This window comes from Vombatus ursinus, unplaced genomic scaffold (assembly GCF_900497805.2).
Source record: "Vombatus ursinus unplaced genomic scaffold, bare-nosed wombat genome assembly UNPS02014802.1, whole genome shotgun sequence".
NCBI classification, from domain to species: Eukaryota; Metazoa; Chordata; class Mammalia; order Diprotodontia; family Vombatidae; genus Vombatus; species Vombatus ursinus.
This window is the reverse complement of record NW_020954580.1, coordinates 15,587,811-15,614,516: the sequence shown is the minus strand read 5'-3', so window position 1 is coordinate 15,614,516 and position 26,706 is coordinate 15,587,811. Positions and strand designations below refer to the sequence as shown.

The window sequence follows — 26,706 nt, the reverse complement described above, 5'->3', positions numbered from 1 at the left end:
GAATTCAGTAATTCTTTTAAATGAATTTTTATCTTATTAATCACAACAGCATCCATGTACATTTGTAAAGTAACATTTATGTCTGAAAGATATTGTTTAGTCTACAAAATGACACTGCTTAATGCATATTTGGGATTTCAACTGACCCCTTATAGTAACTGCAAGATCCCTCAGGTGCTTGTGGCCCACAGATCGGGAACCCCTAATCTAGATCCTTTTTTTTTTTTAACTTTCACTTTCAGACCAAAAATAAACTCTGAAAAACAAAGCAAGTGTGTGCTGAAATAGTTCTCACCTGTTGTTTTAAGTTGAAACATGATTATTTGCTTTCTTTCTCATGACCTTTGATTTAAAAATAGGGGAAATAGACAAACCTAAATCCAGACGATCACTCCACAATTCTGGTCAGAGTTTCAGGATCTTGCCAAACCCAGTGCCAGTCCAATTTTATTAATATTAGATTTTGTCCTGAAACATTCACCCAACATTATTAGCATGCTGTTTCTTTGATTAATTTAAGGCCAAGCCTGTTTCTTTCTCTTGTTATATTGTGAAATAACTTTTTATTTATTTGTACTCACTTTAAAATTTTCAGCTTTACAGCAGAGTCTCGGTTCTGAGTCCTGGATGCTTTAACTGGTCTTAGATTCTGATGCATATTATTACTAGCATTAATTATAATTATTAATTATATAATTACAAGTATAATATAAGTAATTATAATTGATAAGTAATAATAATGATAAAGTTGAAGAGCAGTACTGCTTCCATTTTTGCAGATCCATTTTTTTTAACCTTTATTTTGCTTTGCAATTTGAGTGATACTTTGGGCTTAAGAGACCATCTCACCATGGAAAGGGCCAGTACATAAGAAAGAATATTGGAGTTAAAGGAGAAATGTTAATTAGTGATTGTCCTAATTAAAGTTAGGTTAAAAACTCTCTGGCAACAACTATTTGACCTAAGTTTCTAGACTCTAGGGAGTATACAACTGTATCAACATAAAAAGGAGAGATAATTATCATTGCTGACACCACTAAGACCTTTTCATGGATAATGAGACCATATTAGGGAGGTAGCTTAGTATGATGGATAGAAGTTTGGCCTTGGAGTCAGGAATGCCTGAATTCAAGTCTTAGCTCAAAGATATATTGTTCTGCCAGGTAACTCTGTAAGACTATAAAAAGGTCATTACCAAATTGTCCATCTCTATCAATGGTGGAAATTTCTGTAGCAGAAACTATTTTACCCATACTGGTAAAATGGTAGACCCTTATGTGGGCATGGGGAGAGAAAAAGGTCACAGAAGTTTCAGGGGAGCAGAGACAGTACTTAACAGAATATTAATAACTCAGTCAGCAAATGCCCCATGCATTAACATGTGGCCTACTTCTATACTAATAATAGCAAATAGATTTGTATATGAGTTTTAAGTAAATACAGTAATAATGAGCTGACTAGCTAGACAAACAGATAGATTTTCCCAGAGTTAAGCCTAATTTGTTTAAAAAAAAAACACTAGTCTTTTTGAAACTAAGCATTTCCAAGCTTTTCAATTTGGGGACTTCTCTAGTGTTTTAGATTTTAAAAACTAAAAATCTTTTCACACTTCCAATCAGCCCAGTCTGCCTCCAGCAAATATGTTCAATTGAAATTCCCAATTAAAGTGAAACTGAAAACTGTTAAGTTACTAAGTATTGAAATAGCTATTAGAGAAGGAAAGAATATAGCAGCTTCTAAAGTTGTCTAATCACTATTGCTCTAAGTGACTCAGTAAGTCTAAACCCTTCAAAATTTTTTTTTAAAAGGAACAAAGTACCCAGTTTGAAGACTTTATTTTTTTAGGCCCTTACCATAATCTCCCTAAAATTGTTTAGAAGTTCTAATGACCTCTGAATGATCGGATTTGACATTACACTTTAGCATATACACACATATATTTTTAACATTTTAATTTAGTTTATTTTCTTTTTAAATTTTGAGTTCCAAATTATCCTTCATTTCACACCTTCCTCACCCACTGAGAAGGCAAGCAATATGATATCAATTATACATGTGAAGTGATGTAAATTTGCCATATTTCTCAAAAAAGCAAGAAAAATAAAGAAAATGAGAAAATTATACTTTAGTTTGCTCTCAGAGTTAATCAGTTCTCTCTCTCAAGGTGGATAGCATTTTTTTTCATCATGAGTCCCTTGAAATTGTCTTGGATCATTGTATTAATCAGTTCCCAAGTGTTTCACAGTTGGTCACCATTACAATATTGTTGTTACTGTGCACAATGATCCTTCTCATTTCACTTTCCATCAAGTCATATAATTTTTACCATGTTTTTTTGTCACTTTTTTATAACACAATTGTACTCCATCACAATCATGTACCACAACCTGTTCAGCCACTCCCCAATTGATGAACATCCCCTCAATTTCCAATTCTTTGCCACCACAAAAAGAGCTGCTATAAATATTTTTGTACATATGGGTCCTTTTCCTTTTTCTTTGATTTTTTTGGATACAGACCTAGTAGTGGTATTGCTGAGTCAAAGAGAAAGCACAATGTTATAGCCCTTTGGTCATAGTTCCAAATTATTTCCCAGAATGTTTGGACCAGTTTACTACTCCACCAGCAGTACATTAGTGCACCTATTTTCCCCTCATTCCCTTCAGCATTTGTTATTTCTGATAGGTGTGAGGTGGTACCTCAGAATTGTTTTAATTTGCAATTCTTTAATTAATAGTGATTTAGAAAAGTTTTTCCTATGACTTTAAGATAGCTTTGATTTCTTCTGAAAACTGATTATTTATATTCTTTGACCATTTATCAATTGGGGCATTGCTCTTATTTCTATAAATATGACTTAGTTCTGTACTCAGTATATACTTGAGAAATAAGGCCTTTATTAGAGAAATTTGCTATAAAAATTTTTGATATTACTTCATTGTCTATGGTACCTTTAAGCATGATGTGGTTTCCCTGATTATCTCTTTTAGTTGTCTGTTTTTGTTTTTGCTTTGTCTGAGATTGTGATTGCTGTTCTTGGTTTGGTTTTTTTTTTTTTTACTTCAGCCCAAGCATATTAGATTCTGCTCCAGCCCTTTATTTTAAATCTGTGTGTGGCTTTGTTTCAAGTGTATCTCTTGTAAACAGCATATTGTTGGATTCTGGTTTCTAATCCACTCTGCTATCTGCTTCCTTTTTATGGGTCAGCTCATCCCATTCACATTCACAATTATGATAACTGTGTATTTCCCTCTGTCACATTTTCTTTTGTTTCTTCTTCTCTGTCTCTGTCTCTCTCTGTCTCTCTGTCACTGTCTCTCTCTCTCCACCCCCCCCATCCTTCCTGAAAAGTCTATTTTGCTTTTAACCACCCCCTCCCTTAATCCACCTTCCCTTTTATCATCCCCCACCTTTGTCTTATCCCTTTTCCTTCCTATTTTCTTATTAAGCAAGTTACATTTATATATACAACTGTGATTTAAGGCTACAACGAGAAACTTTCTAGTAATTCTAAATGTTAGTCTTTTCCAGGCAATTTAAAAGATGTTCAGGTTTCAGTATCAAAGAGGTTGGTTTTTAGCATTCACACTCAATAGAGTCTTTAATATGTCCCATTACCTTGGATCTGCCTTCCGTAATCTGGCATCTTTGTGTTGGTCCCTAGCTTTCTAGGGCTCAGGGTTTCCATTGGAGTAACCCTTTTCAAACTTCCATTTTTTGTTGGTTCCTTACGTTGTTTTCTTTATACTCCCTCCACCATGCTGGGCTTATCATTATCAATTCCCATTTGTCACTAATAAAATTTGTAGTTTACTGGTCTTATATTTATCCCCTCAGAGCCAGGATCATTTCATTCCCTAAGATGTTAACTAAGCAAACAGATAGACTGATATGCTAACGGAGAGGCTTAAAGGGTCTCCTGTCACTCCCAGATAATATATGTACATTGAATCTTAGGAATTAGGGTTAGTAAGAACCTTAGAGACTATCTAGTATAATCCCTTCATTTTGATGGTCATTTTTAGGAGATAATACTCATGTTTTTCATTAATTTCTCTGCTAAGAATCTCTAACACAGGCATGAATGCTTGGTTAATAGTTAACTTCTTGAGAGCAGAGGCTATGCCAGATCTATATTTAGGATCATCATTTTAGAGATGAAAGGGACCTTCAAAGTCATCTAGTCCAAACACCTCATTTTACAGTTGAGGAAACTGAGATCCAGAGTAGTAAAATGAGTTACCCAAGATCATACAAGTTATAAAGGGTAGATTCAGGATTTGAACTTGGGTCTTCTGACACTCAGATCCAGCACTCTTTCTGCCATAACATCCTCAGCACCCCACTAAAGGGCCTAGAACATAGGAATTGCTTAAATGTTTGTTGGAACTGAATGGAATAGACAAAGTAGCACTAGCCAAAATAAAATGAATTTGGACCCCTACTTTCAACTGACTTCCAGGTGGTGGAGAGTGGGAAGAAGGAAATGATAAAGGTTACTTAAGTAGATGCTCTTGACTTTTTCACTTTTCTTGCTTCATTGCAGGCCCAGAACTGCCTCACTAAGCTTTACAAGCTAGATAAAATGCAGTTTCGACAAACTATGAGGGACTATGTGAACAAGGATTCCCTCAATAACGTAGTGGATTTCTTGCATGCTTTGCTAGGATTCTGTATGGAACCAGTCACTGACAGTAAGTATGGCTGCCACTGTAAGCAGTAGGAGAGACCATGATGAGGTAGGCCATGTACTATTTGGGAATCACCTCAACTTCTTTGAGGTAGAATGCATTTAGAAATACATAAGCATGTATTTCTAGTACTCATGAAATGGAGGAAAGATGAGTACTATCTTTCAGAACATACTATGGGAAACATGCTATGGAAAATTTTCCTCTGCAAAATATATCTAGATTAATGGTCTGTAAACTGTAATGGGTAAATTATCAGTGGTCTGGCAGGTCTTTATTCTTGTAGATCTTTATTCTTGGTCCCTCAACTGCTATTCAGCCTCTCAGGTGGTGGTCTCTCTTCTACCTTCCTTATTTTTCTGATGCAAAGAAACTGAGTCAAGTACTCAAGGACTCTTAGAAATAAAAGAGGAAATATAGAGAGATGCACATAAATATATATATAACTATATAATATACACACACTTATATGTAAATGCAATGAATGAAACAGAATTGAGACATCAACATGAAGATTGCCTCTAATTGTTTCTGCATTGTGGTATTTGCCAGAATAAATAAATTATGCTAAAATTCTGTAGATATAGAACTATAAATTGTTTCATAGGTACGTGACCATAGGTAAACTCCTATAGAGGACGTCAGATCAAATCCCAGCTCTGTCACTTACTGCCCTGTGATCTTGGGCACGTAGGGCTTTAGTTTTCTTATCTGTAAAATGAAAGTATGAGCCTTGAGGTCCCTTCTAGCTCTAAATATTTGATTCTTCTACAACTGTGCAAGTACGTGCTTATTGCGTGCAAACTTCATCTGGAATAGAACAAACATTTCAAATATATTTTTAATGCAGATGCAGCTACACACTCACATATACATATGTTTTTCTTGCTGTTTTTATAGTTTACATAAAACAGTATGTATTCAAGTTACTATAAAGCAACTATTTCATATAAAGCTTTCTCTTCATGTCCCTGGCTACAGTATTTCCCTTATCACTAGGGTGCCTCTTTTCTTTTCTTTTCTTTTCTTTTTTTTGTGAGGCAATCAGGGTTAAGTGACTTACCCAAGGTCACACAGCTAGTACATGTCAAGTGTTTGGTCTGAGGCTGGATTTGAACTCAGGTCCTCCTGACTTCAGGGCTGGTGCTCTATCCACTGTGCTACCTAGCTGCCCCTAGGTGCCTCTTTTCCATCTAATCCTCAAAGTAAGAAGAAAGACTTTGTTAAATGTGTTTAAACTGCAGACATTACACCAAATCCAAGAGCAGTTATGCATTTGCCAAGTATGTACTAATGGGGAAATTATTGATTGCAAAATAATGTGCATTTGTACTCCTGCAAGAAGATAAAATTGGCATATGCTATAAAATAATTTGTATTCAACAATATACCAGGTATGATTTCTAATAATCCTGAAGTCCAAAGTACACAATTAGCAAGCTGGTTCCTAACATGAAAAGGAAGCAATAAGCGTTCCTTTTAGGGAGATGGTTTAACTAAGGGTTAATTCAAAGTCAGTCATGAATGATTAGTTGATCACGGAGCCCAATTTGATTAAAGCTAGGAACTCAGCTTTTGGTCATTCCCTATCCTTTGCAGCCAATAAATTAAGTCAAGTCAACGAGTATTCATTATCTACCCAACACTATGCTAAGTGCTGAAGGTACAAAGCAAAGCAAAAACAAAAGTCTCTGCCCTGAAGGAATTTACATTCTGATGAATATGCATTAGTAATAGGTATTTAAATGCTAGCTTGAGATTTTGATGTCCTGTTGGGAACTGGTTGAAGACATTTGCTACCAGCATGCTTCCCTCCCTACACCCTTGGGCATTTAATGGGGTGGGGTGGGAGGATGCAGCTGAAGAGCAAAGGTTGTGCAGGTCCACAGCTCTTCTCTAATATCCTTTAGGCCTTTATGGCTGAAAACCGCTGAAGATGAAATGTTGGTGTATACCACCACACTTCCTTCCCTCTTGTTCTCTGTGATTTATCTCCACAAAGGCTCTCACCTATTTCTTTTCCTCTGTTATCACATCTTTATTCAGACTTCCCTCATCTCTCTCTGTACTATTGTAATTGCCTCATATCTCGTCTTTGTGTCACAATTTCTTCCCATACCCCTTCAAATATATTCTTCAAGAATCATGTTAATTTTCTAAAGCGCAAGACTATTACTCCTCTGCTTTTCTACTGCTTTTCTGATTGGTAACTCCTATTGCCTGTAAGAGAAAATACAAATTTCTTAGCCTCATCCTTAAAGAAGAACCTTTTGTGACTTGTTTCCACCCTATTTTTCCAGCATAATTTCACATTAGTCCACTACTACTCCTGCTACCACTACCACCACTACCACTACCATTACCACTTCTACTATCACTATTACTACTACTATCTAGTATTTTATAGCACTTTAAGATGTACAAAGACCTTTACATATGTTATCTCATTTGATCCTTGTTCATAACGCCATCCTGTCCTCTCCCAATCAATTAATAATAATAAAAATAATTAGTGTTTATATAGTGCTTTAAAGCTTACAAAGTGCTTACACATATTTAATTACTTTATCCACACAACAACTCTGTGAGGTAAGTGCTTTATCCTCGATTTCCAGATAAGAAAACCCAGACAAATTGAAATGAAGTGACCTGCCTAGGGTCACTAGATCTTTTATATATGAATCAGAATTTGAACTCAGGTCCTCTTGGCTCCAGGTCCGATGCTCCATTGAATTTACCACCTAGTTACCTCCATTTAATTCAATAAGCATTTATTATGTAAATGTAAGCCACCCCCCCAGTTTACATTTAATTAAAGGAGATTATACATACATATCTAAGCACATATGACCACCACCCTAGTTCAAACAACAATAGTAAAAACACCTCTCACCTGGACCATTAAAATTAACTCCTAATTGGTCTCTTTTTTTGTCTCTTTTTTCCAATTCATCCTCCACATAGTTCCCAAAGTGATCATTTCAAAGCACAGGATTGATTGTCACTCTCCTACTCAATAAATTCCAGTAGTTCCTTATTACCATGAGGGTTAGAAGCAAACACTTTCTTGTCTTTTAAAATACTTTATAGCTTGGCTCCATTCCAACTATCTGGTCTCAGTATGTATTATTGTACAGCCTCATTATATGTCACTTCCCTTCATATACCCTATCGTCTAGTCAAATTAGCCTTGCTCCCACTTATCCTCCATTTATCCTGTATTAGATTCCTTCCTTTAATCCTTTTATCCAATAATTCCTTTTTAACTTCAAATCCTTTTATTTAAAGGGCCAGATCATGTGTCACCTTCTCCTCAAATCAGTTCCCTTCCCTCAGCTAAAAGTGATCTCTCCTTTCCCTAAGTTACATGCTTTGTATCCCCAGGAAGTGACATAGTCCCTTGTGCGTACACTCACATCAAAGATTTGTTATTTCATAGGTGTGAGAAATGTCACCATTAACTGCTGATGGCTTAGCCTCTAACTTCTTGCCTTTAAAAGTTGTTTGAGGCTCAGAAAACATGAGTTTCCCATAGCCACACCACTACTGATTATTAGAGGCAAGATCTAAATGTAATCACACACTATCCACTCCCCCCCATGCTTCTTCCTTGTGCGTAGTTTGCCTTTTGCTTAGTTGGTGCCTAATACTTGTTTTTTGGATTAGATTGATTTCCATGTCAGAACTCTCTTGCTCTTTTGCCTTCTAGCCTCATTTCATACCTCCTTCCAGTGTTTCCTTCTTATTCCTTCAACACAGTAATTTAGGTAAGGAGCTTAGCAACCCCTCACTGAGAATGTTGGTGAGCTCTATGATATACTAGTTAAACCTTGGGGAAAGAGATCATTGTGAAAAATAATTCTACATCTGAAAGTTTTTACTCCCCCCCCCCAAAAAAAGGTTAGGATTATAGGATCATATATTTAGAGCAAAAAGAAACCTTAGAGATCATCTAATTCAATCCCTTCATTTTACAAATGAGGAAACTGATGCTCAGAGCCTTCTTCTAGTTCACACAGCTAGTACATTACAGAGCTAAGATTTGTGCCCAGGTTCTCTGACTGACCTAGCATTCTTTCCATTTTCACCCTTAGATGTTACCAAAAGATTCTATAAACAAGATAAAATAGTTATCTAAGAGAAGAGGCTGTAAAGGGAGTGCTGTTTATTTATTTCAAAGTCTTCAGGGTATTATTATGACTTCTGTTTCATTATAGGTCTCTTTTTGCTAGTGAATTGTTCACAGGATCCCATTGTTTCACTGGGCAAATTGCCTTTAAATTGTACCTTTGCTTTCCAGATAAGGCTGGGTTTGGGAACAACTTCACCACAGTGGACAACAAATCCACAGCCCAGAATGTGGAAGGCATTATTGTCAGTGCTATGTTTAAATCCCTCATCACCCGCTGTGCATCTACTACGCATGAACTACACAGCCCTGAAAACCTGGTGAGGATCTCTCTGCAGAAGGGTATGCCATCTCAGATACATGAGAGGGCTTAAAACCAGAACAACAAAGAAGAGAAAGGACAGAGGGAGGTTTGGGGTAAAATATTAGACTGGAGAGAAGATTCTTCTATTTTGCCGCTGTTCTTTCAGCACCAGCAGTCAGTGATTCAGTGGGGAACCTTAAGAGCACACTTAACCCTCTCTTTCTTCCACTTTCCTGACTGAAAAATTGCTGAGACGGGAAAGAGGAAAGTAGAGAAGGATTTATTAACCACTCATCTTATGAAGATCCTCTGATCATTTGTGAGATGTTTGCAATGGGCTTTGAGATCCATCAAAAAAGGCTCCTAAAGTAGGTATGGATTTACTCAAAATTGTTAAGCCAGCCCTGGCTTGAGTGTGGGAAGTTTTGAGTGAACTCCATCCTGAGAATGAATTTACAAGGAACCAGGAAGCTGCAATGGAATCGTGTATATGAGGCTGCCCCAAACCCTATAATTACAAAACTGATAATTTTAGGAAGATCTTGGAGAACAGAATGCCCTCTTAGTAGATAGAGGTGCAAAATGACCCATTTCAGACAAGTATGTGAATTCATTTTGCTTGATTATACTTATTTGCTACACAGGAGGGTTTTACAGAGGGGGTTGTGATACTGAAACAAGAGAAAGAAAGGAAAGAATGTTAATTAATCATTTTTAAAAAATACATAGGAGAGAGTAGAAGGAAGTTCAGAAAGGGTCACAGTCAAGTAGGGCATTGTTGGAAGTAACTCGTTAAAATTTAAATACATTTGATGAAATCAGCCATACACAATGAAGATTCACAGTTTCATATGCTGTCTTCTTTTTCTCTTTGAATGGGGAAATGTTCATGTTTTTGGTGTGTTGCATTCATAATAAAAAATTAAATAATAAAGAAGGCATGTGTTACAACAAAATCTTAATGATTTTATGAACACTATTCCAAATTATGTTTGCTTTTGTAATGAAAGCAAATATACTATAGAATGGTTGCTATTGTATGTTAATTGAAGCCTATAATCTGACATCTACTATTCCCCTAGTGTGACTGAGTTGATTAAACTTTCCTTGGGGCCTTAAACAGTCTACTGGGAATGGCCTGCTAGAGGTGATCACTTAATTGCTTCAGAAGAAATTGTGTCTTGGGACAGTGCTGCCAAAGGTGATTGAAATAGGTGCCTGCAGATCCATGCTGCATTCTAACCAGTTATATATGTGACAACTTCATATGCCCATTAGCTCATAAGTGAGTCTGTGGGGAATTGTAACATAAGTCCTGCCCAAATTCAGGAAATCATTTAGATCTCTAAAGATTCAGATTTGAAAAGAGAATAAACAAAGAGGGACCAAGTGAAAGCTACTTTTCTTGACTTGCAAAATCATCAAAGCAAGGTTCTCAGTGACTAACTCTCATAGATACCTTTTAGAGGCTTTGCTTATCCCCCCCCCACTGATTACAAGCAAGACAATTTCATCACAAAATATCCATATTTCAAAGTCTGTTAACACACCAATTGTGTTTGACTGACTAAAATAATTCTTAAGATCCATACAGAATAAATCTGGCTATTTAGATAGCACCTTGGGCTAGAAATAGACAGATTTTTAGTTATGAACTATAAGAGTGGCACATATCCCTGAACCCATCCATTGTACCACATTGTCTTTAAAATGATCAGGCTTAGTGCAGAAGACATTTCAAGGAGAATTATACCAATTGTAGCTGAAGTAGAGATGATTTTTTTTATTTTTTTTTAGAGATGATTTTTAAAAATGCTTTTGGACAAAGATCGAAGATTAGAACCAAAACTCAAAGGAATAGCCTCCTTCTACTTCCTCCTTTGATCATTATTGAGAATTGTCAGTAGAAGCCTGGGAGTTGGAGAGCTGGGGCTATAGTATTATAATTATTATACTATATTTGATGATCTTCTTGAAGTCTAAAGTACTGCAATTGACTTTATTTTAAAGTTAATTTTTTTTTTTTAATGACCAAAAATCTACTATGTCTACTTACCACTCACCTTCCCACTGGGGGGAAAAAAGTGGTAGTAAGTATGCATAGTTAAGAAAAAAAATATTCCTACATTGACCACATCCAAAGAATACATACATACATATATATAATTTTTTGCCCAGAGTCCATTACTTTTCTGAAAGGAGTGGTGTAGCAAGCCTTATCATCAGTCCTCCAGAATTGTAGTTGGTCGGTGTGTTAATCAGCGTTGTCTTTCAAAGTTTGTCTTTGCAATGTTGTTGTTATTATATACATTTTTCTCCTAGTTCTGCTCTTTTCAATCTTCATTGATTCATACGAGTCTTCTCAGATTTTTCTAAACTGTCTCTTTCATCCTTTCTTATATCACAGTGGCTTTCCGTTACATATACTATATATGCACATGTACGTTGTATGTGTGTATGCATGTGTGTATAAATGTATATATAAATACACACAAACTTCAAAATTTGTTCAACCATTTCCAATTTATGGGCACTCCCTTAATTTCCATTTCTTTGCTATGTATGGGTCCTTTTCAAATTTTTTTGATCTTTCAAATATAGGCCTAGCAACACAACGTCAACACTTTCTAGAGATACAGGATAAAATTGTTCCTCAAGTTTTCACTTGAAAGATTTCTGTGTGCATTAGCCCAGGGGTAAATCACCCATTTAGTCCATTTCAGCACTGTTATAAACCTTCTTTTTCAGGCTCCATGAGAAAACTATCTGTTGATAAAGCTTCCTCTCTTTCCTGCTATACCTCATGCTTGTCATTACATAGGGGCTCTACTGTGACATTCGGCAGCTGGTTCAATTCATCAAAGAAGCTCACGGAAATGTTTTCAGGAGGGTTGCCCTGAGTGCCTTGCTAGACAGTGCAGAAAAGCTAGCCCCAGGAAAAAGATCAGACGAGGCAGAGCAGGACTCGAAACCCTCAGGGAGCAAAAGGTACGTCCATGCGTGTGAAGGGAACTCTTTGAATTTTTCTACCAGTCTTCTAATATTAGAGTATTTTGCTCTTTTGCATTTTGTGTTCAGATCCTGATGGTTCCTAAGCATGGGAGTGGTAGAAAATTCTCTTACTTACAATACCAGTGTCTTTGGTAGATATTAGGCTCAATAAAACCATCAGAACTCTTCAGATTATCTGTTCTCCTCTTCGAGAGACACAAGACTTGCATCAACTCCCTTGTACTTGTGATTCAAGTTAATGAAGCAAAAATTTATGTGTTTTAGTTGTGTCCACTGATATTTATCATTTTGATTTAGGAGTAATAATCAGTGAAAGAAAGATACACCCGTTTCTGCTCTCTGTAATAGAGGAGGAGTTGGATCTGTGGATCGATTGATATAGATAACTTCCAGGTGAGGAAACTCCCTCTATCAATGAAGGTGAGCACCTTGTCTGCAATTTGTAGCCTTAGTTGCCTAGACAGAGTACTGAGAAGTTAAGTGTTTTGCCCAGGGTCACATGAGTAGCATGTGTCAAAAGCAGGACTTGGCCCCACATATTCTTGGCTCAGAGGCAAGTTCTCCACTGTGTCATAGCTGCCTTTTTAGAGATGATTGAAGTAAAGCAGCAGAATGTGATTGATAAACAAAGGCAATTTCCTAAATTATTTTTCCTATTAGGAATATCAAACTTGGTTTGATGAATGTTGTGTGAAAAATTCTATGCCCTAGTAGATACAAAGAGAAACCTCTAAATTTTTTTTCATGTCTTTTGTTTTTGCATCACAGCCATTTCTGGACATACTATCAATCTGACATCTCAATTAAACCCTCCCTCATAACAAGGAAAAGCAGTTTGTCCAAAATGTCTAAAACCATATTATGTATACCATATGCAATCAAAATAGTCCTCAGCCTCTCTAGCAATAGAAAAGAGGTATATTTAGTTATCTAGTCTCTAGGACCAGGATTAGTTTTTCAATTATTAAGTTTTTCTTCCTTTTAGTAATCTGGAAATACCTAAATCTGAGGTTCTTCATTCTATATGAATTAATAACTTTGTTTGGCAAATATATTATCAGGATACATTTTAATAACTTTTTGGGTGAATATATTATCAGGATGTATTTTAGTGTCAAAAGAGAGTATAGCCTAATGGAAAGAGAGCTAGCCCTTGAGCCAGGAACCCTGGGTTCAAGTGCTGCCTCTGAAACATACTGTGTTTTCCTGGGCAAGTCAGTAATACTCTAGACCAATGGTGTCAAACTCTACTACTACTAATCTATCCATAAGGATATTGTGGGCTGCATATTGACTTAGTTTTCAAATGTAATATTATCTTTATTTTGTTATATTTTTAGTTATTTTGTTAAATGTTTCCCAATTCCATTTTAATCTGATTCTGGCCTTGGCAGTGTTACAGGCCATATGGGCCACAAGTTTGACATCTCAACTCTAGATAACTCTCTTAGATTGTGAGGCACAGTTTCCTCATCTAAGATTTCTATATACTAGTAAAATCACAATTCCAGTGTTTCTCCCAGAATGCCAGAGGCTAGATTGTGTAGTAAATAGAGAGCTGGACTTGGAACCAGGAAGGGTTAAGTTCAAGATCCCCCCCTAACACACTCTGCTTGTATGACCCTGGGCAAATCCCATAACTTCTCAATGCTCTAGGCAACTCTTTAAGACTTTAAGTTGGAGAAAAGGTGTTTATATGCATTGATGGAGGGAGCTTCCCCACTGGGAAATTCCTTATTATCAAGAAAATAACAGGCCCAGTCCCTTTCCTAATTTAAAAGGGGTAACCAAGAGCTAAATTCGCATTTGTTATACCTTAATATCAAGTACAAATTATTAAGTGATGGCATTTTTAAGAGGATTAGAGATTGTGTTTTAGCATCATGTGTGTTATCAGTATCAAGTATGTTTTTACAAAATGGCTGCCTACTTTACTGAATGGAAATTAGCACATTTTAATTGATGGAATGAACTATTCCCTCAGGTCAGAGGCTGGACTTGACAAAGGCCAGGTATCATCAGCACCTGATGAATGTCGCAGCTACATGTCTGGCCGTCCCTTGCAAACTCCAGAGCAGTAAGTATCAGAAGACTTGGTCCCAGAGATATATTCCAATAGTTAAAGACTGTTCAGTGAAGGAAAAATTCTACCAGAGAATTATTGAATTGTCTACTGAAATGACTCATATTCATTTGTTTCTTCCTGATTCTTCCACCTTCACCCTAGACTCAGCCTTAATCATCTCATAACTAGACCAATCTAAGAACCTCTTGAATTCTGCCTATATTGTGTTCTCCCTGTAGTCTGTTCTACATACCATGAACAAATTAATTTTCTGAAGATCCTGCTTTGATCCTAATGTCACTCTTCTGCTCAAAAGTTTCCAATTGCTTCCTATTGCCAATAAAAGTCAAACCCTTCACCATGGTGACCAGAAATGCCTCTCAATCATACACCTCTATGACTGTCCAATCTTATTTCTTTTTTGCCTTTTTAATATTTAATTTTATTTCATTTTAAAAATCTATTATCTCTCCAACACTTGTATAATTTACAAAGTCAAGCAAACAAATTTGTACATTATGTGTATCAAAAAAAAGTCTCAGTCTGTACCCTGACAGGGTACAGGGGTGGATAACAGGCTTCATCATCAGGCCTCAGAAATGGTTCATAATGTTGATTAGAGTTCATAAGTCTTTCCAAGTTGTTTATCATTACATTGTTATTGCTGTTGAACAATTTTTTCTCCTGGTTCTGCTTACTTCACTTTGAAACAATTCACTCAAGTCTTTTCAGGCTTCTCCAAAACTGCCCCCTTTCACAATTTTTACTGTACAATATATTCAATTATATTTGTATGCCATAATTTAGTCAGTCATTCACCCAAATTAATTGGCACCTTCTTAGTTTCCAATTATTTGCCACCACAAAAGTGCTGCTATAAATATATTTGTATATATAAGATTTTTGCCCTTCTTTGATTTTTTTAGGTTATGCCTCATAGTGGTATTGTTTGAACAAAGAATATGAATAGTTTGGTAAATTTATGAGTATAGTTCCAAATTGCTTTCCACAATTAATGTACCAACTCATAGCTCCACCAACAGTGCATTAATGAGTCATTTTCCCTTTTCGTCAACTTTGCCAATCTGGTGAATGTGAGGTAGAAACTCAGAGTTGCTTTAATTTGTATTTCTCTAATTATTAGTAACTTGGAGCATTTTTTTTCTTATGGCTATCAATAGTTTAGATTCATTCCGTCAAAAACTAAATGATCATATCCTTTGATCATTTACCAGTTGGGAAATGTATCTTATTCTTATAAATTGGAATTAGTCTCATATATTTAACTTTCTCAGGGAAACATTTCAAAAAAATTTTTCCCCAGTTACCTGTTTCCCTTCCAATTTTAACTGCATTGATTTTGTTTTTGCAAAAGCATTTAAATTCATGTGTTCAAAATTGTCCATTTTATCTGTTGTATTCTTCTTTTTCCCTTCCTTGTTGATGAATTGTCCCCCCATACAGAGATCTGATGATTTTATGACATCACCCTTTATGTCCAAGTTATTTATCCATTTATTCCCAGAACTTATCTGGGAATATGGTGTGAGGTGTTTGGCCTATACCTAGTTTCTGCCAGACTGCTTTCCACTTTTGCCACTAGTTTTTGCTAAATAGTAAGTTCTTCACCCCAGGAGCGAAGGTCTTTGGGTTTATTGAACATTAGGCTACTATGTGTATTTGCTTCTTTGTTTGTGTGCCTAATCTGCTCCATCAGTCTTATTTCCCAACCTGAGAACTTCAATCCCGTCAGTCTATTTACTATCTCCCACAGATATACTTACACCACCTTTTTTACTCTTGACTATAGTCCCTTGCGTCTGTTGTTCTGCTCACTTGGAGTACCCTTCACCCTTCTCTCTTCCCATCCATACTCTACCCATTCTTCAATATACAACTAACCTATCACTGTTAGTCCTTCTCTGAGTACTATGATTTCCTTTGCTCTTCCCTTTCTCTGAATTCTTATAGCACTTCTTGCTTATTACACATCAAATAAATGAGAGAATGCATGCGAAAATACTTTACACTGAAATGTTACAAAGATGCCAATCTTTTTTTTTAAAACTGGTCCTGTGATTTCATCAGTGCAGGAAACCTGGTGTTTGATAAACCCAAAGACCTCTGGGTTAAGAAGTCACTATTTAACAAAAATTGCTAGGAAAACTGGGGAGCAGCTTGGCAGAAACCACATATAGACCAACATCTCGTACCATATTCCCGAATGGGAATTCTCCAAATGATATTCTCCAAATGGATAATTGACTTCGACATAAATGGTGACATAAACAATTAGAGAAATAAGGAAGAAATTACCTTTTATATATGATAGGGGAACAGTTTATGACTAAAGAAGGAATTTCCTCTAAAAATATAGATAGGAATCTTCTTCCCTGCAACTTTTAACCCTATAGAATTCTAAGTGATTTGCTCAGGATCATAGAATTAGAATGTGGCAGAGTTCAGACTTGCAATCAGGTTTTCCTGATTCCAACACCAACTTTTTTTATCCACTAGTCCAGTGGTGTCAAATAGAAATGGATCCCTATGGGCCATATATTGTCTTAGAAAACCACAAGTTAACATTATCTATGTTTATTGTATTTTTGTTTATTTTGTTAAATGTTTCCAATTACATTTTAATCTGGTTTTTCAGACTGTACTTGGGAGTTTTGCAGGCAAGCACAATCTGATAAAACTTCATTACATCATGTAACTTCTCAATAGATTACCAATTATTAACAATGATTATTTGTATGAGATGATTTCATAGAATAGCATGAAATTGCATATTGAGATAAAAAAATTACTAGGCTAGCTTATACTTCTTACTTAAGTCTATGTAATATCCCCAACTATATTATAAACTAGGTGATAAGAGATGTATCTTAACATGTTTGAAACCCCAATTTGTTCAGTAACAAAAAAAGCTTAATATACTATCACTCTTAAATGTAAGGCATTTGGCCTATGGTTCCCTTTTTTATGTGTTGCCAGGTACTGTGCTAAGCACTGGGAATACAAATAGTAGAAAGGAAGATAGTCCCTACCCCCAAAGAATCTGTGTTCTATTGGTTGGAAGACAACACATAAAAGAGGACTGAAAAGTGTGTAGATGTGGTAAAGGTACCTGGCATGGGGGTATGGTAGAGAAAGTTCTGTGAAGATGCCGTCAGCAATTCAACTTGGAGATGAAGGAAGACTCAGTTGGCCTGAGTCTCCTTCTTAATGTGGAGGTTCGGGGAGGGATCAGTCAATCAGAGGAAGAAGTCACAGGGGCACAGAGTTCTTTGGTGCTTCCAATGTGAAAAATAGTTCAGTGGTGAAGTGAGCTTCCAGGGGAAATAAGCTTCTATGGCATCATAGTCCTGTGGACATGAGTGAGTGTTTGCCAAAAAGAAGTGCTTCTTTTGTACTGCTTTCAGTGACCACCAGAATTCTGTGTACCTAAAGAGACTCCATTTTGGGGTTTTCTTGGCAAAGATACTGGAGTAGTCTGCCATTTTCTTCTCCAGCTCATTTTTTCAGATGAGGAAACTGAGGTAAACAGAGTAAGGTGACTTGCCCAGGGTCACACAGCTACTAAGAGTGAGGCCAGATTTGAACTCAGGAAGGTAAGTGTTCCTGACTCCAGACCCACATTCTATCCACCATGCCACCTAGCTGCCTTCCCCTTACAATTAGAGCTACACAAAATGAACAAAGACTCAAAGACTACTGAATGAGTGAGTCTGTTGAATGATGAAGTACTAGTAGCCAGTCTAGTGGAATAAAAGTACTACATTATCCTGCTTTTGAATAAACATAGCTTCCCTTCTTTCCCTGAATTCTGATCCTTTTCCAATTGGGCCCCATGCCCAATGTCCCTCCATCAGTTTCTTTACTTTTCACACTGGCAAAGCTTAACGATATCAAATCAGTGTTTCCATGATGTGGCAGATGTGGTAAGTGCTTAAAAAATAGAAGTAGTGCTATGAAAAACTCGTTAATAATCCTTTCAAGCTAGACTCAAACCTATTTGCTATTTAACTGCAGGTGGCTCTGATGGCATATCCTATGAACATGCACCTTTCTTGATTTGTAATCATATTTTATAGTCATCGTAATGTATTTCAGCAGTGTCTTAAATCAGCAGCTATTTTTACTCAAAACAGAGCAGATATTGTAACCTTCTTCTTGTGGTAAAGGAGACTAAGGCATAAAGTAACAGAAGGTCCCCGGAAAATCCAAGAAAAGGAGTTGAACTAGGACTCATAGAAACTCAGAGATAGAACATATATCAGAGACCATTTAGTCAGATCCCTACATGAATGAGAATTTCCATAATATGTCCAACAAATGTTATCCAGTCTTCACTTAATATGTCAAGTGCAGGGTGGGGGATGGGGGGAAGAGGGGGAATAGAGCAGTGTAAAGCTGTCGTTGGCTCTCCCCCCTCTCCCCTCACTTGGCAGTTCATTTTACTTTTGTGTAGCTCTAATTGTTAGGGGAAGGTAGCTGGGTGTCATGGTGGATAGAATGTTGGCCTGGAGTCAGGAACACTAACCTTCCTGAGTTCAAATCTGGCCTCAGACTCTTAGTAGCTGTGTGACCCCAGGTAAGTCACTTTACTCTGTTAACCTCAGTGTCCTCATCTGAAAAAATGAGCTGGAGAAGGAGATGGCAGAGTACTCCAGTATCTTTGTCAAGGAAACCCCAAAATGGAGTCACAAAGAGCCAGACACCACTGAAATGACTAAACAGCAAGAACAAAAATCATTAAGGAATTTTTCCTAATATCAAGCCTCTTTATAACTTTTAAACATTGTTTCTAGTTTGCCTTCTGATCTCGGTCAAGCAGAATAAATGTTTCTCTTTGTATTTTCATAATTTTATTCTTTAGAGCTTCCATACCTGATTTCTTTCCAAGAATTTCATCCACATAATGCTAGGTATTCTTTCTTGGAAGCCTTTGAAATCTACCCTCCCAAAATCTAGAGTGCATGTCAGACACCATAAGACTGATCCAACACATTCCCATTTGACACAGTTACCCAAGTTATAAAATGTGTAACAGTCCATCCCACCTGGGTTCAGTAGCACTAGCATGGTAAAGGAAGGCTCCCCCTAGGGGAGCACAATGATAGTGGTAGGACCTGGGGGTGGGATTTTGACAGTCAGGACGCAGCAAACTTCCCCTACCCATGGCAGCAACGTGAGATGAGGACTGGTTGGTGATTCTTTGCTTCCTCATTGAACTATGCCTTAAGTCCACAACTGACCCCACACATGTCCCCTAGATCCCTCCTGTTGGTACTATAAGACAAAGCCTTAGTGACCCATATTATTTACAGCTCTGCACGTACCTACTTACTTTTTTTTCTGTTTCTTATTTTTCCTTTCCCTTTGTTCTTTTTAATCTCCTTTCTTTCTATAAAGGTCATGTTGACTGAGTAATACTCAAACTAATAATGCTTTTTAAGTTCTCATTTCACTGGAACTCGTTATTGATATAAACCCATTAGACACAACTAATGTACCAAAGTTGATAAATGGTCCCACTGGATCCTTTTTTCCCCTTCAGAGAGTTTACTCATAACCCTGATCAGAATGTCATGAATACTCTGTAGGTGAGAAACTGCATGAAACATGAATATTTTATGTGACCCAACAGAGGAATTCACTTCTAGCGAACTAGCACGGGTTCATTTTAGAATAGAAAAATAAAACTTCAGGTTAACAAATAAGAATTCAAAGGTCATGAATCACTGCTAAGCTTTGGGAGATGAAATTGGATTCCGTATATGTTTCTCCATAAAAGCTGTATCAAAAAAAATGAATATCTTGCACAGCCCCTAGGAAAGATTCCAAATCTCTCTCCAAGGTCTACAAGCAAATTTAAAATTATTGTTTAAAATCCCATAAACACTGACTATATCACTTGTTTCTGGTTCAAGTTGATTTCCTTTTTTTTTTAAATTTTAGGTAATTGGGGTTAAGTGACTTGCCCAGAGTCACACAGCTAGTGTCAAGTGTTTGGTCTGAGGCCAGATTTGAATTCAGGTCCTCCTGACTTCAGTGCCTGTGCTCTGTCCACTGCACCACCTAGCTGCCCCTTTACTTTTTTGTTTGTTTGTTTGTTTGTTTGTTTTGGCTAGGCAGTGGGGTTAAGTGACTTGCCCAGGGTCACACAGCTAGTAAGTGTTATGTGTCTGAGGCCGGATTTGAATTCAGGTCCTCCTGACTCCAAGGCCAGTGCTCTATCCACTGCGCCACCTAGCTGCCCCCTCATGTTGATTTCCAAAACCTAACTTAAGTGTCTTGGATTTCTCGGTAGTTGGAAGTTTCAGTCCCTAAGCTTGGTAATAACTGTTAATAGAATGAGAATTATATAGTTACTGGTGTTTTAGAATGAATTGTCTCTGCTGTCGTGACTCAGAGGCACTAAAACACTTGTCAAATGAAGCACTTACATATTTTTTAAATAAATGAAGGCACATCCACTTGACAATATAGCAATATGTCTTTGGGAGGAATCAATACCGTGCTGTACTGGTAAATATTTAACAACCAGGTCTCAAGGGAGAGGTGTGACTATGAAATAGTGTATGCAGTATATACACGGTTAAGTTTCATTTACATAATTTTTTATCCATCACTTTCTTAAGTCTAGACCATCATCAACAAAACAATAGCTAAAATCCTGATTTGTAGCATTTGCCAATTTCTGAAGTATCATCCTGGAAATTTAACAACCAACTCTTGGGAATCAGTTCTAGCTGATTTTAGCACACCCCTGAGCCAATATCAGATCAAGCCTTTTGGGAGAGGCCCTATGTTATAATGGAAAGGTGCTAGACTTGGAGTCAGGAAGATCTGAATTCAAATCCCACCTCAAACTCTAACCAGCTGCATGACCCTTAGCAAGTCACTTAACTTGTCTGTGTCACTGAGTTATACCCAATTTCTTATACCCAATTTCTAAGATCTCTTCTGGTTCTAAGATCTTCATTTTTTCCTGTACTATGGCACTTCCCTTGTCAATAATCATACAGTTATATAAAATTATATATGAGATAATGCACATTGGCAAGTTTGGGAGAAAGATTAAAAGGGAGGTAATTTTGTGGTAAGTGTAGAAAGTGAGTTCTGCTGCTATTAATCCTAGATTTTGTTTGCTCACAGTGATGAACAGATGCAAGGGGCAAACCTAGGACGCAAAGATTTCTGGCGCAAGATGTTCAAATCTCAGAGTGCGGCAAGTGACACCAGCAGCCAGTCGGAACAGGACACCTCAGAATGTACCACTGCTCACTCGGGGACAACCACTGATAGGCGCTCACGCTCCCGGTCCCGGCGGATTTCACTCCGAAAGAAACTAAAACTCCCCATAGGTAAAAGTAGGTCTATTTATTTATTTGTTTCTTTATTAATTATTTTCTACATAAGTGTGCTTGTAGTGTAATAGGGAGCAGAAATTCCATGCAAGTGAATGGAAGAATATTACTAATTCATCTTGTCAATCAATTAAAAAGTATTCACCAAGCATCCACTATGTCCCAGGTAGCATCCTAGGCAATGGGCACGACCATTTTATTTAAAGCCCATTCCTGCATATTTTCATCCAAGGCATATAGACTGAAGAATTTCTCCTCATTCAGATTCTATCATATTGAGACACTTCCCTGTTTTAAGGATATATGCTAGTATTCTTGCTTGACTGAGATTGGAGAGAATACTGAGCCGTGTTAATAGACTTTGTCTATTAAATAGGAAACTGGCTAAAGAGATCATCTCTCTCGGGCCTAGCAGATGGCGTGGAAGATCTCTTGGACATTAGTTCAGTAGACCGTCTATCTTTCATCAGACAAAGCTCGAAGGTAAAGTAACCATCACTGGTTGGGAAAGTTAAATGAGCTAATAAAACTTTCAATGCTGGGAATGTCATAGAATGATAGATTTAATGTTAGAAGGAACCTTAAAGGTAATCAAATACGATTTCCTTTTTTTTACAGATGAGGAAACTGAGACAGAGAGGTTAACACAACTAGTTACACAACTAGTGAGTGTGAAAGGCAAGATTTGAACCTGAGTCTGCCTGATTTCAACTTCAGCCCTCTATTCACCTCAGGAGTCCACTGAGGTGTAATTCAAAAGGCCTTTAAAGTGAACAAATTTGGAAAAGATCAAAGAAAGACAATTGAAACTGAAGATGAATGAGTAGTAGTCTGCATGCACCTATTTTAGAGATAGCTAGTTGGCAAAATTGACAGACATCTGGGCTTAGAATCAAAAAGATGTTAGTTCAAATCCTGTCTCAGATATTTACTAGCTGTGTGACTTGAAACAAGTCACTTAACTTCTTCCAACCTCAGTTTTCTAATCTGTAAAATGAGAGGCTTGGATGCTCTAGCCTCAAGGTCCCTTCCAGCTCTGTTTATAACCATAATTTAGCAGGTTTTTAATATTGAACCTAAACAGTTTATGAGAATCTTGGTGTTGTGGAAAGAAAACACACTATTTACAATTTAGAACAAAAATCAGTAAAAAGTTTCATTTGCTCCATTGTTACGAGCCAAAGCAGGGAAAAGCATCACTTGGCACATAGGGAAGGATGTCACCTTCTAAATATGAGTTATTTCCCATAGATACTTAGTGTATGCAGAAACCACATAGTCATGCTGACCACTCAGGCACTGGCCTTGAAAATAGTTTATTGTTAGAAGAGAAGATATGTAATATGCCAGTCTCTCTGACATTCTTTCTCATCTCCTCCACAACTCCCCTGCCTTTGCCTGCCTAGAAGGAAGGAAACACCATTCCATTGTGCTCTGCAGTCACCTGCGTAACCAGTAACTTCTTCTATTTCCCCCCTTCTAAGTTTTCCAACCACACACTGCTATCTAACGCCCTGAAAATTCTCTACCCTAAGGCTAGACCCCTGAGGATGTTGTTATCCTACCCAAATCACTCCTCAGTGATTAATAAATTCGCACCCTTTCATACCCTCCCCATTCCAGCAGGTCTGAAAACCTCTGTCATTATCTAATCTTTGTTTTCTCCCCCCCACCATTGCTTCCTCCCTATTCCTATTCCCCTCCCACCCACCCCAATACCATACTCTAAAGCAGAGGTTCCCAAACTTATTTGGCCTGCCAGCCCTTTTTCAAAAAAATTACTCAGTGCCCCCCCTGGACATCTACTTTCTTTAACACTTTAATGATTTTTTTTTAATTTGTGTCATTTCAAAAAATATATAAAATATTTTTTAAATGATACATCTTAAATTTAACAATTAATTGTAAATTTTTGGGAGGATTTCCTGCATTGAGATTTTGATGATGCAATATTGTGTCATGTAACCATATAGTATCATATTGTAAACAAGTTGTCACCTGCACATATTCCTGCTGATGCGTGCTGGACTTTCTGACAATGCTCACCTGCCAACACTTGCTTATTAAGATCCATCAGTGGACTTGACCACTGATTGGCTATAATTTGCATTTTGCGTGTTTATTTGGAAAATAATGTAATTACTATGACTTTAACTCTTACACCACAGATGAAATATGTACAGATAGTTTTTCAAAATTTTCTTCTTTTCTTTTTTCCTTATGCTTCCACCACACCCTTATTTTATTCAACACTCCCCAATTGCACCCAAGACTACTACCAACCCTCTGGATCTTTTCAGCACCCCCTCAGGGGCAGTATCACCCACTTTGGGAATCTCTGCAAAGCTACCCCTCCTTTCTGCTGTGCTCTCTGGACACCCATAGGTAACAAACTACCTTTCATATTAAACCATTTCCTTTCTTGCTTCTTTCTTCTTCTTGCGGTCACTGAAACCTAACCCACTAGTGATGATACAGCTTCCCTGGCCACCTTTTCCAGCTCTGGTTATATACTGTCACTTATATTCTTTTACTCCCTGGTCAGGTAGAGGAGTTGAAATACTTCTTGCTCCCCATAGCCATTTCTAGGTTTTCTCTCTAATGCCATCACTTAGTAATCTCCTTTAGAGTTCACTCAATCTATATCTACCAACCAATCAAGATTCGGATAAATGTCATCTACTGACCTTTAAGACACTCTATCTTTCCTCAGTGACTTCAATGCCTGGATCATAGTCTTTTTCTCCTCCCCAACTTCTGCCATCACATTAAGGTACTTTAACCACAACTACATACAGAAATGGTCACACCCTTGATTTTACCTTCAGTCACAGTTTCCACTTCCATGTTCATGGAATGAAATTCCTTCATCTTTTAACAACCTGTTGTTGTCATTCCACGTCCTCTCTGCCTTGCAAATTCTGGCCTGGTTCTTTGAATTATCATTGACTTCTAATCCCTCTACCCATAAGTTCTTTCCCAGGCCATCACCCCTGCACTGACTACACTTTCCTTCTTTTCCCTATCTTGACCCTTTGGGGAACGAGTTTGACTCCACACTATCCTCTTCTCTTAAGTCCCTTGCCCCCTCATCCTTTTGCCAATTTTACCCTGCCAAATCTCAGTCTTGAATTACTCCCACACAGTATTGCCTTCATTCCAACTTACACGCTGCTAAATGAAGCTGGAGGAAAATTGCAAAACCATGCTTACTAGGCCCACTACTAATTTATGTTACATAATTTGAATTGGGGCCTCAGTACAGCAAAGCAATCCTTTTTACACCTCCCTAATTGATTCACTATCCCGTTCATCATAGTATCTTTTCCCATTCCCACAGTATCTTGAAACCTCACATGGATCCCTGCACTGAAAACCTTAACTTATATTTCATGGGGTGGGGGTGGGGGAATTGAGGGCATTTGCAGAGAACTTCCTCTTCTCCTCTCCTCATCTCATCTCACTTTTGCCATTATCTTCCCATTGCCCCCGTCTCACAGGAAGAGGTGGCCTTTCTGTTGCCAAGGCTAAACTTTAAGAACGAAGTGAGGAAACTCAAGACAAAGCAATATACCGAGAACCTCATGCATGATACACCAGCATTACATTAAACTGGCAGGGAAAGAGCAAGGTTTGACAGCTGCTAACAAAGGGTGTCATTCAAGTGGTATGTGGGCTTATTCCTTTTAGGACTAAAGTTTATAATACAAAAATGCCTTTGTTTCTTACGTGAATTATTTACTAGCATTTCCCTTCATTAGTATCTTGCCAAAAGTGGTATTCTTTCTGTTGCTTCTGTGAAGATTTTGCTAAAGGAAATATGGGTGTGTACAAGTACTGGCTGTGGAATTTAAAAAAAAAAAATCCTACTGTGATGTGATTTAATCATGGGCCATTTAATGTCCCTGGACTTCGTAATGCCCACGATGGTGGAAAGAGCTGCATATGGAATCAAAGGAACTGAGTCCAAATACCTACTCTGGAGTTGGGAGATGCAGCGTCTTGTGTGAGGAACAATAAGAAGGCCAGTGTCACAGATTTGTAGAGTATATGGGAAAGCAGAAGGTGAAAGAAGACTAAGAAGGTAGGATGGGTCCAGACTGTGAAGACCTGGTCCATCTGTAAAATGAAGTAGGACTTGATGACCTTTGCTGTCCCTTCCAACTCCAGATTCTGTAAACATTTATCAAGCACCTACTATGTGCCAAGCACTGTGCTAAGTACTGGGTATAGAAAAAGAGATAAAAGACAGTCCCTGCCCTCCTGGAACTTGAAATCCACTGGGGAAGACAACATGCAAACAAATATATACAAAGCAAGCCATATACAGAATAAATAGAAGGTGTTGGAATTAAGAGGTGTGGGAGAAGGCTTCCTGTAGGAGGTGGGCTTTTAGTTGGGACTTACAGGAACCTAGGGAGATCAGTGGTCAGAGTGGAGGTGGGACAGCATTTCAGGCATGGGGGCCAGCCAGAGAGAATGCCCAGAGCTGAGAGATAGAACGTCTTATTCATGAAATAGCCAGGATGCCAGTGTCACTGAACCAAAGAGTGGGTGTTGAGAAATAAGGCATAGGAAGATTGGAGAGGCAGAAGAGGACTAGATTATGAAGGGCTTTGGATACCAAACAGCATGTGGAGGCAATAAGAAGCAATAAGAAGTCTCCGGTCTGGAATCTTTTCCTTAACTTGGAGTCCTTTCTTATTGTTTGTTTCAGTCGATTAACATGCATTTATTAAGTACCTATTATATACTAGGCAACATTAGTTCCTGGGGATACAATATGTTTTATTTAAATTCTAAACTTAGTAATCATAAGGCAAAATAAGTCTTCAAATGAACAAACAAGATTTTCAATTGATCATAATAAAACCACAGTCTTCAAATTATTTAATAATGTGTATAAGATTCACTGTAGAGAAGAAAATTAGTTTAGTAGATAGAGAGCTGGCCTGCAAGGCTGAGACAGCTTGGTTTCCAGACTTGCCTCTGATATACTGGCTGTGTAACCCAAAGGAATCATTTAAACTTTCGGTATCCCAGGTAACTCTCTAAGATTATAAATTGCCAAAGAGTCACTGCTTTACATTGGTAGATGGAGTTTTCTCATTGGTTGCTCTCTGCAGGGA

At 37.5% G+C, this 26,706-nt stretch overlaps 1 protein-coding gene across 2 annotated transcripts in view; it reads left to right on the top strand.

Moving 5' to 3' along the window:
- UNC80 (unc-80 homolog, NALCN channel complex subunit) overlaps positions 1–26,706 on the top strand; it is a 218,586-nt gene that overhangs the window by 53,466 nt on the left and 138,414 nt on the right. For both annotated transcript variants that reach the window (XM_027873743.1, XM_027873742.1), the window contains exons 15-20: positions 4,547–4,694; positions 8,992–9,140; positions 11,946–12,112; positions 14,121–14,213; positions 21,366–21,580; positions 21,954–22,060. In XM_027873743.1, coding sequence (XP_027729544.1) covers positions 4,547–4,694; positions 8,992–9,140; positions 11,946–12,112; positions 14,121–14,213; positions 21,366–21,580; positions 21,954–22,060 — 879 coding nt within the window. The remainder of the gene's footprint in view (positions 1–4,546; positions 4,695–8,991; positions 9,141–11,945; positions 12,113–14,120; positions 14,214–21,365; positions 21,581–21,953; positions 22,061–26,706) is intronic.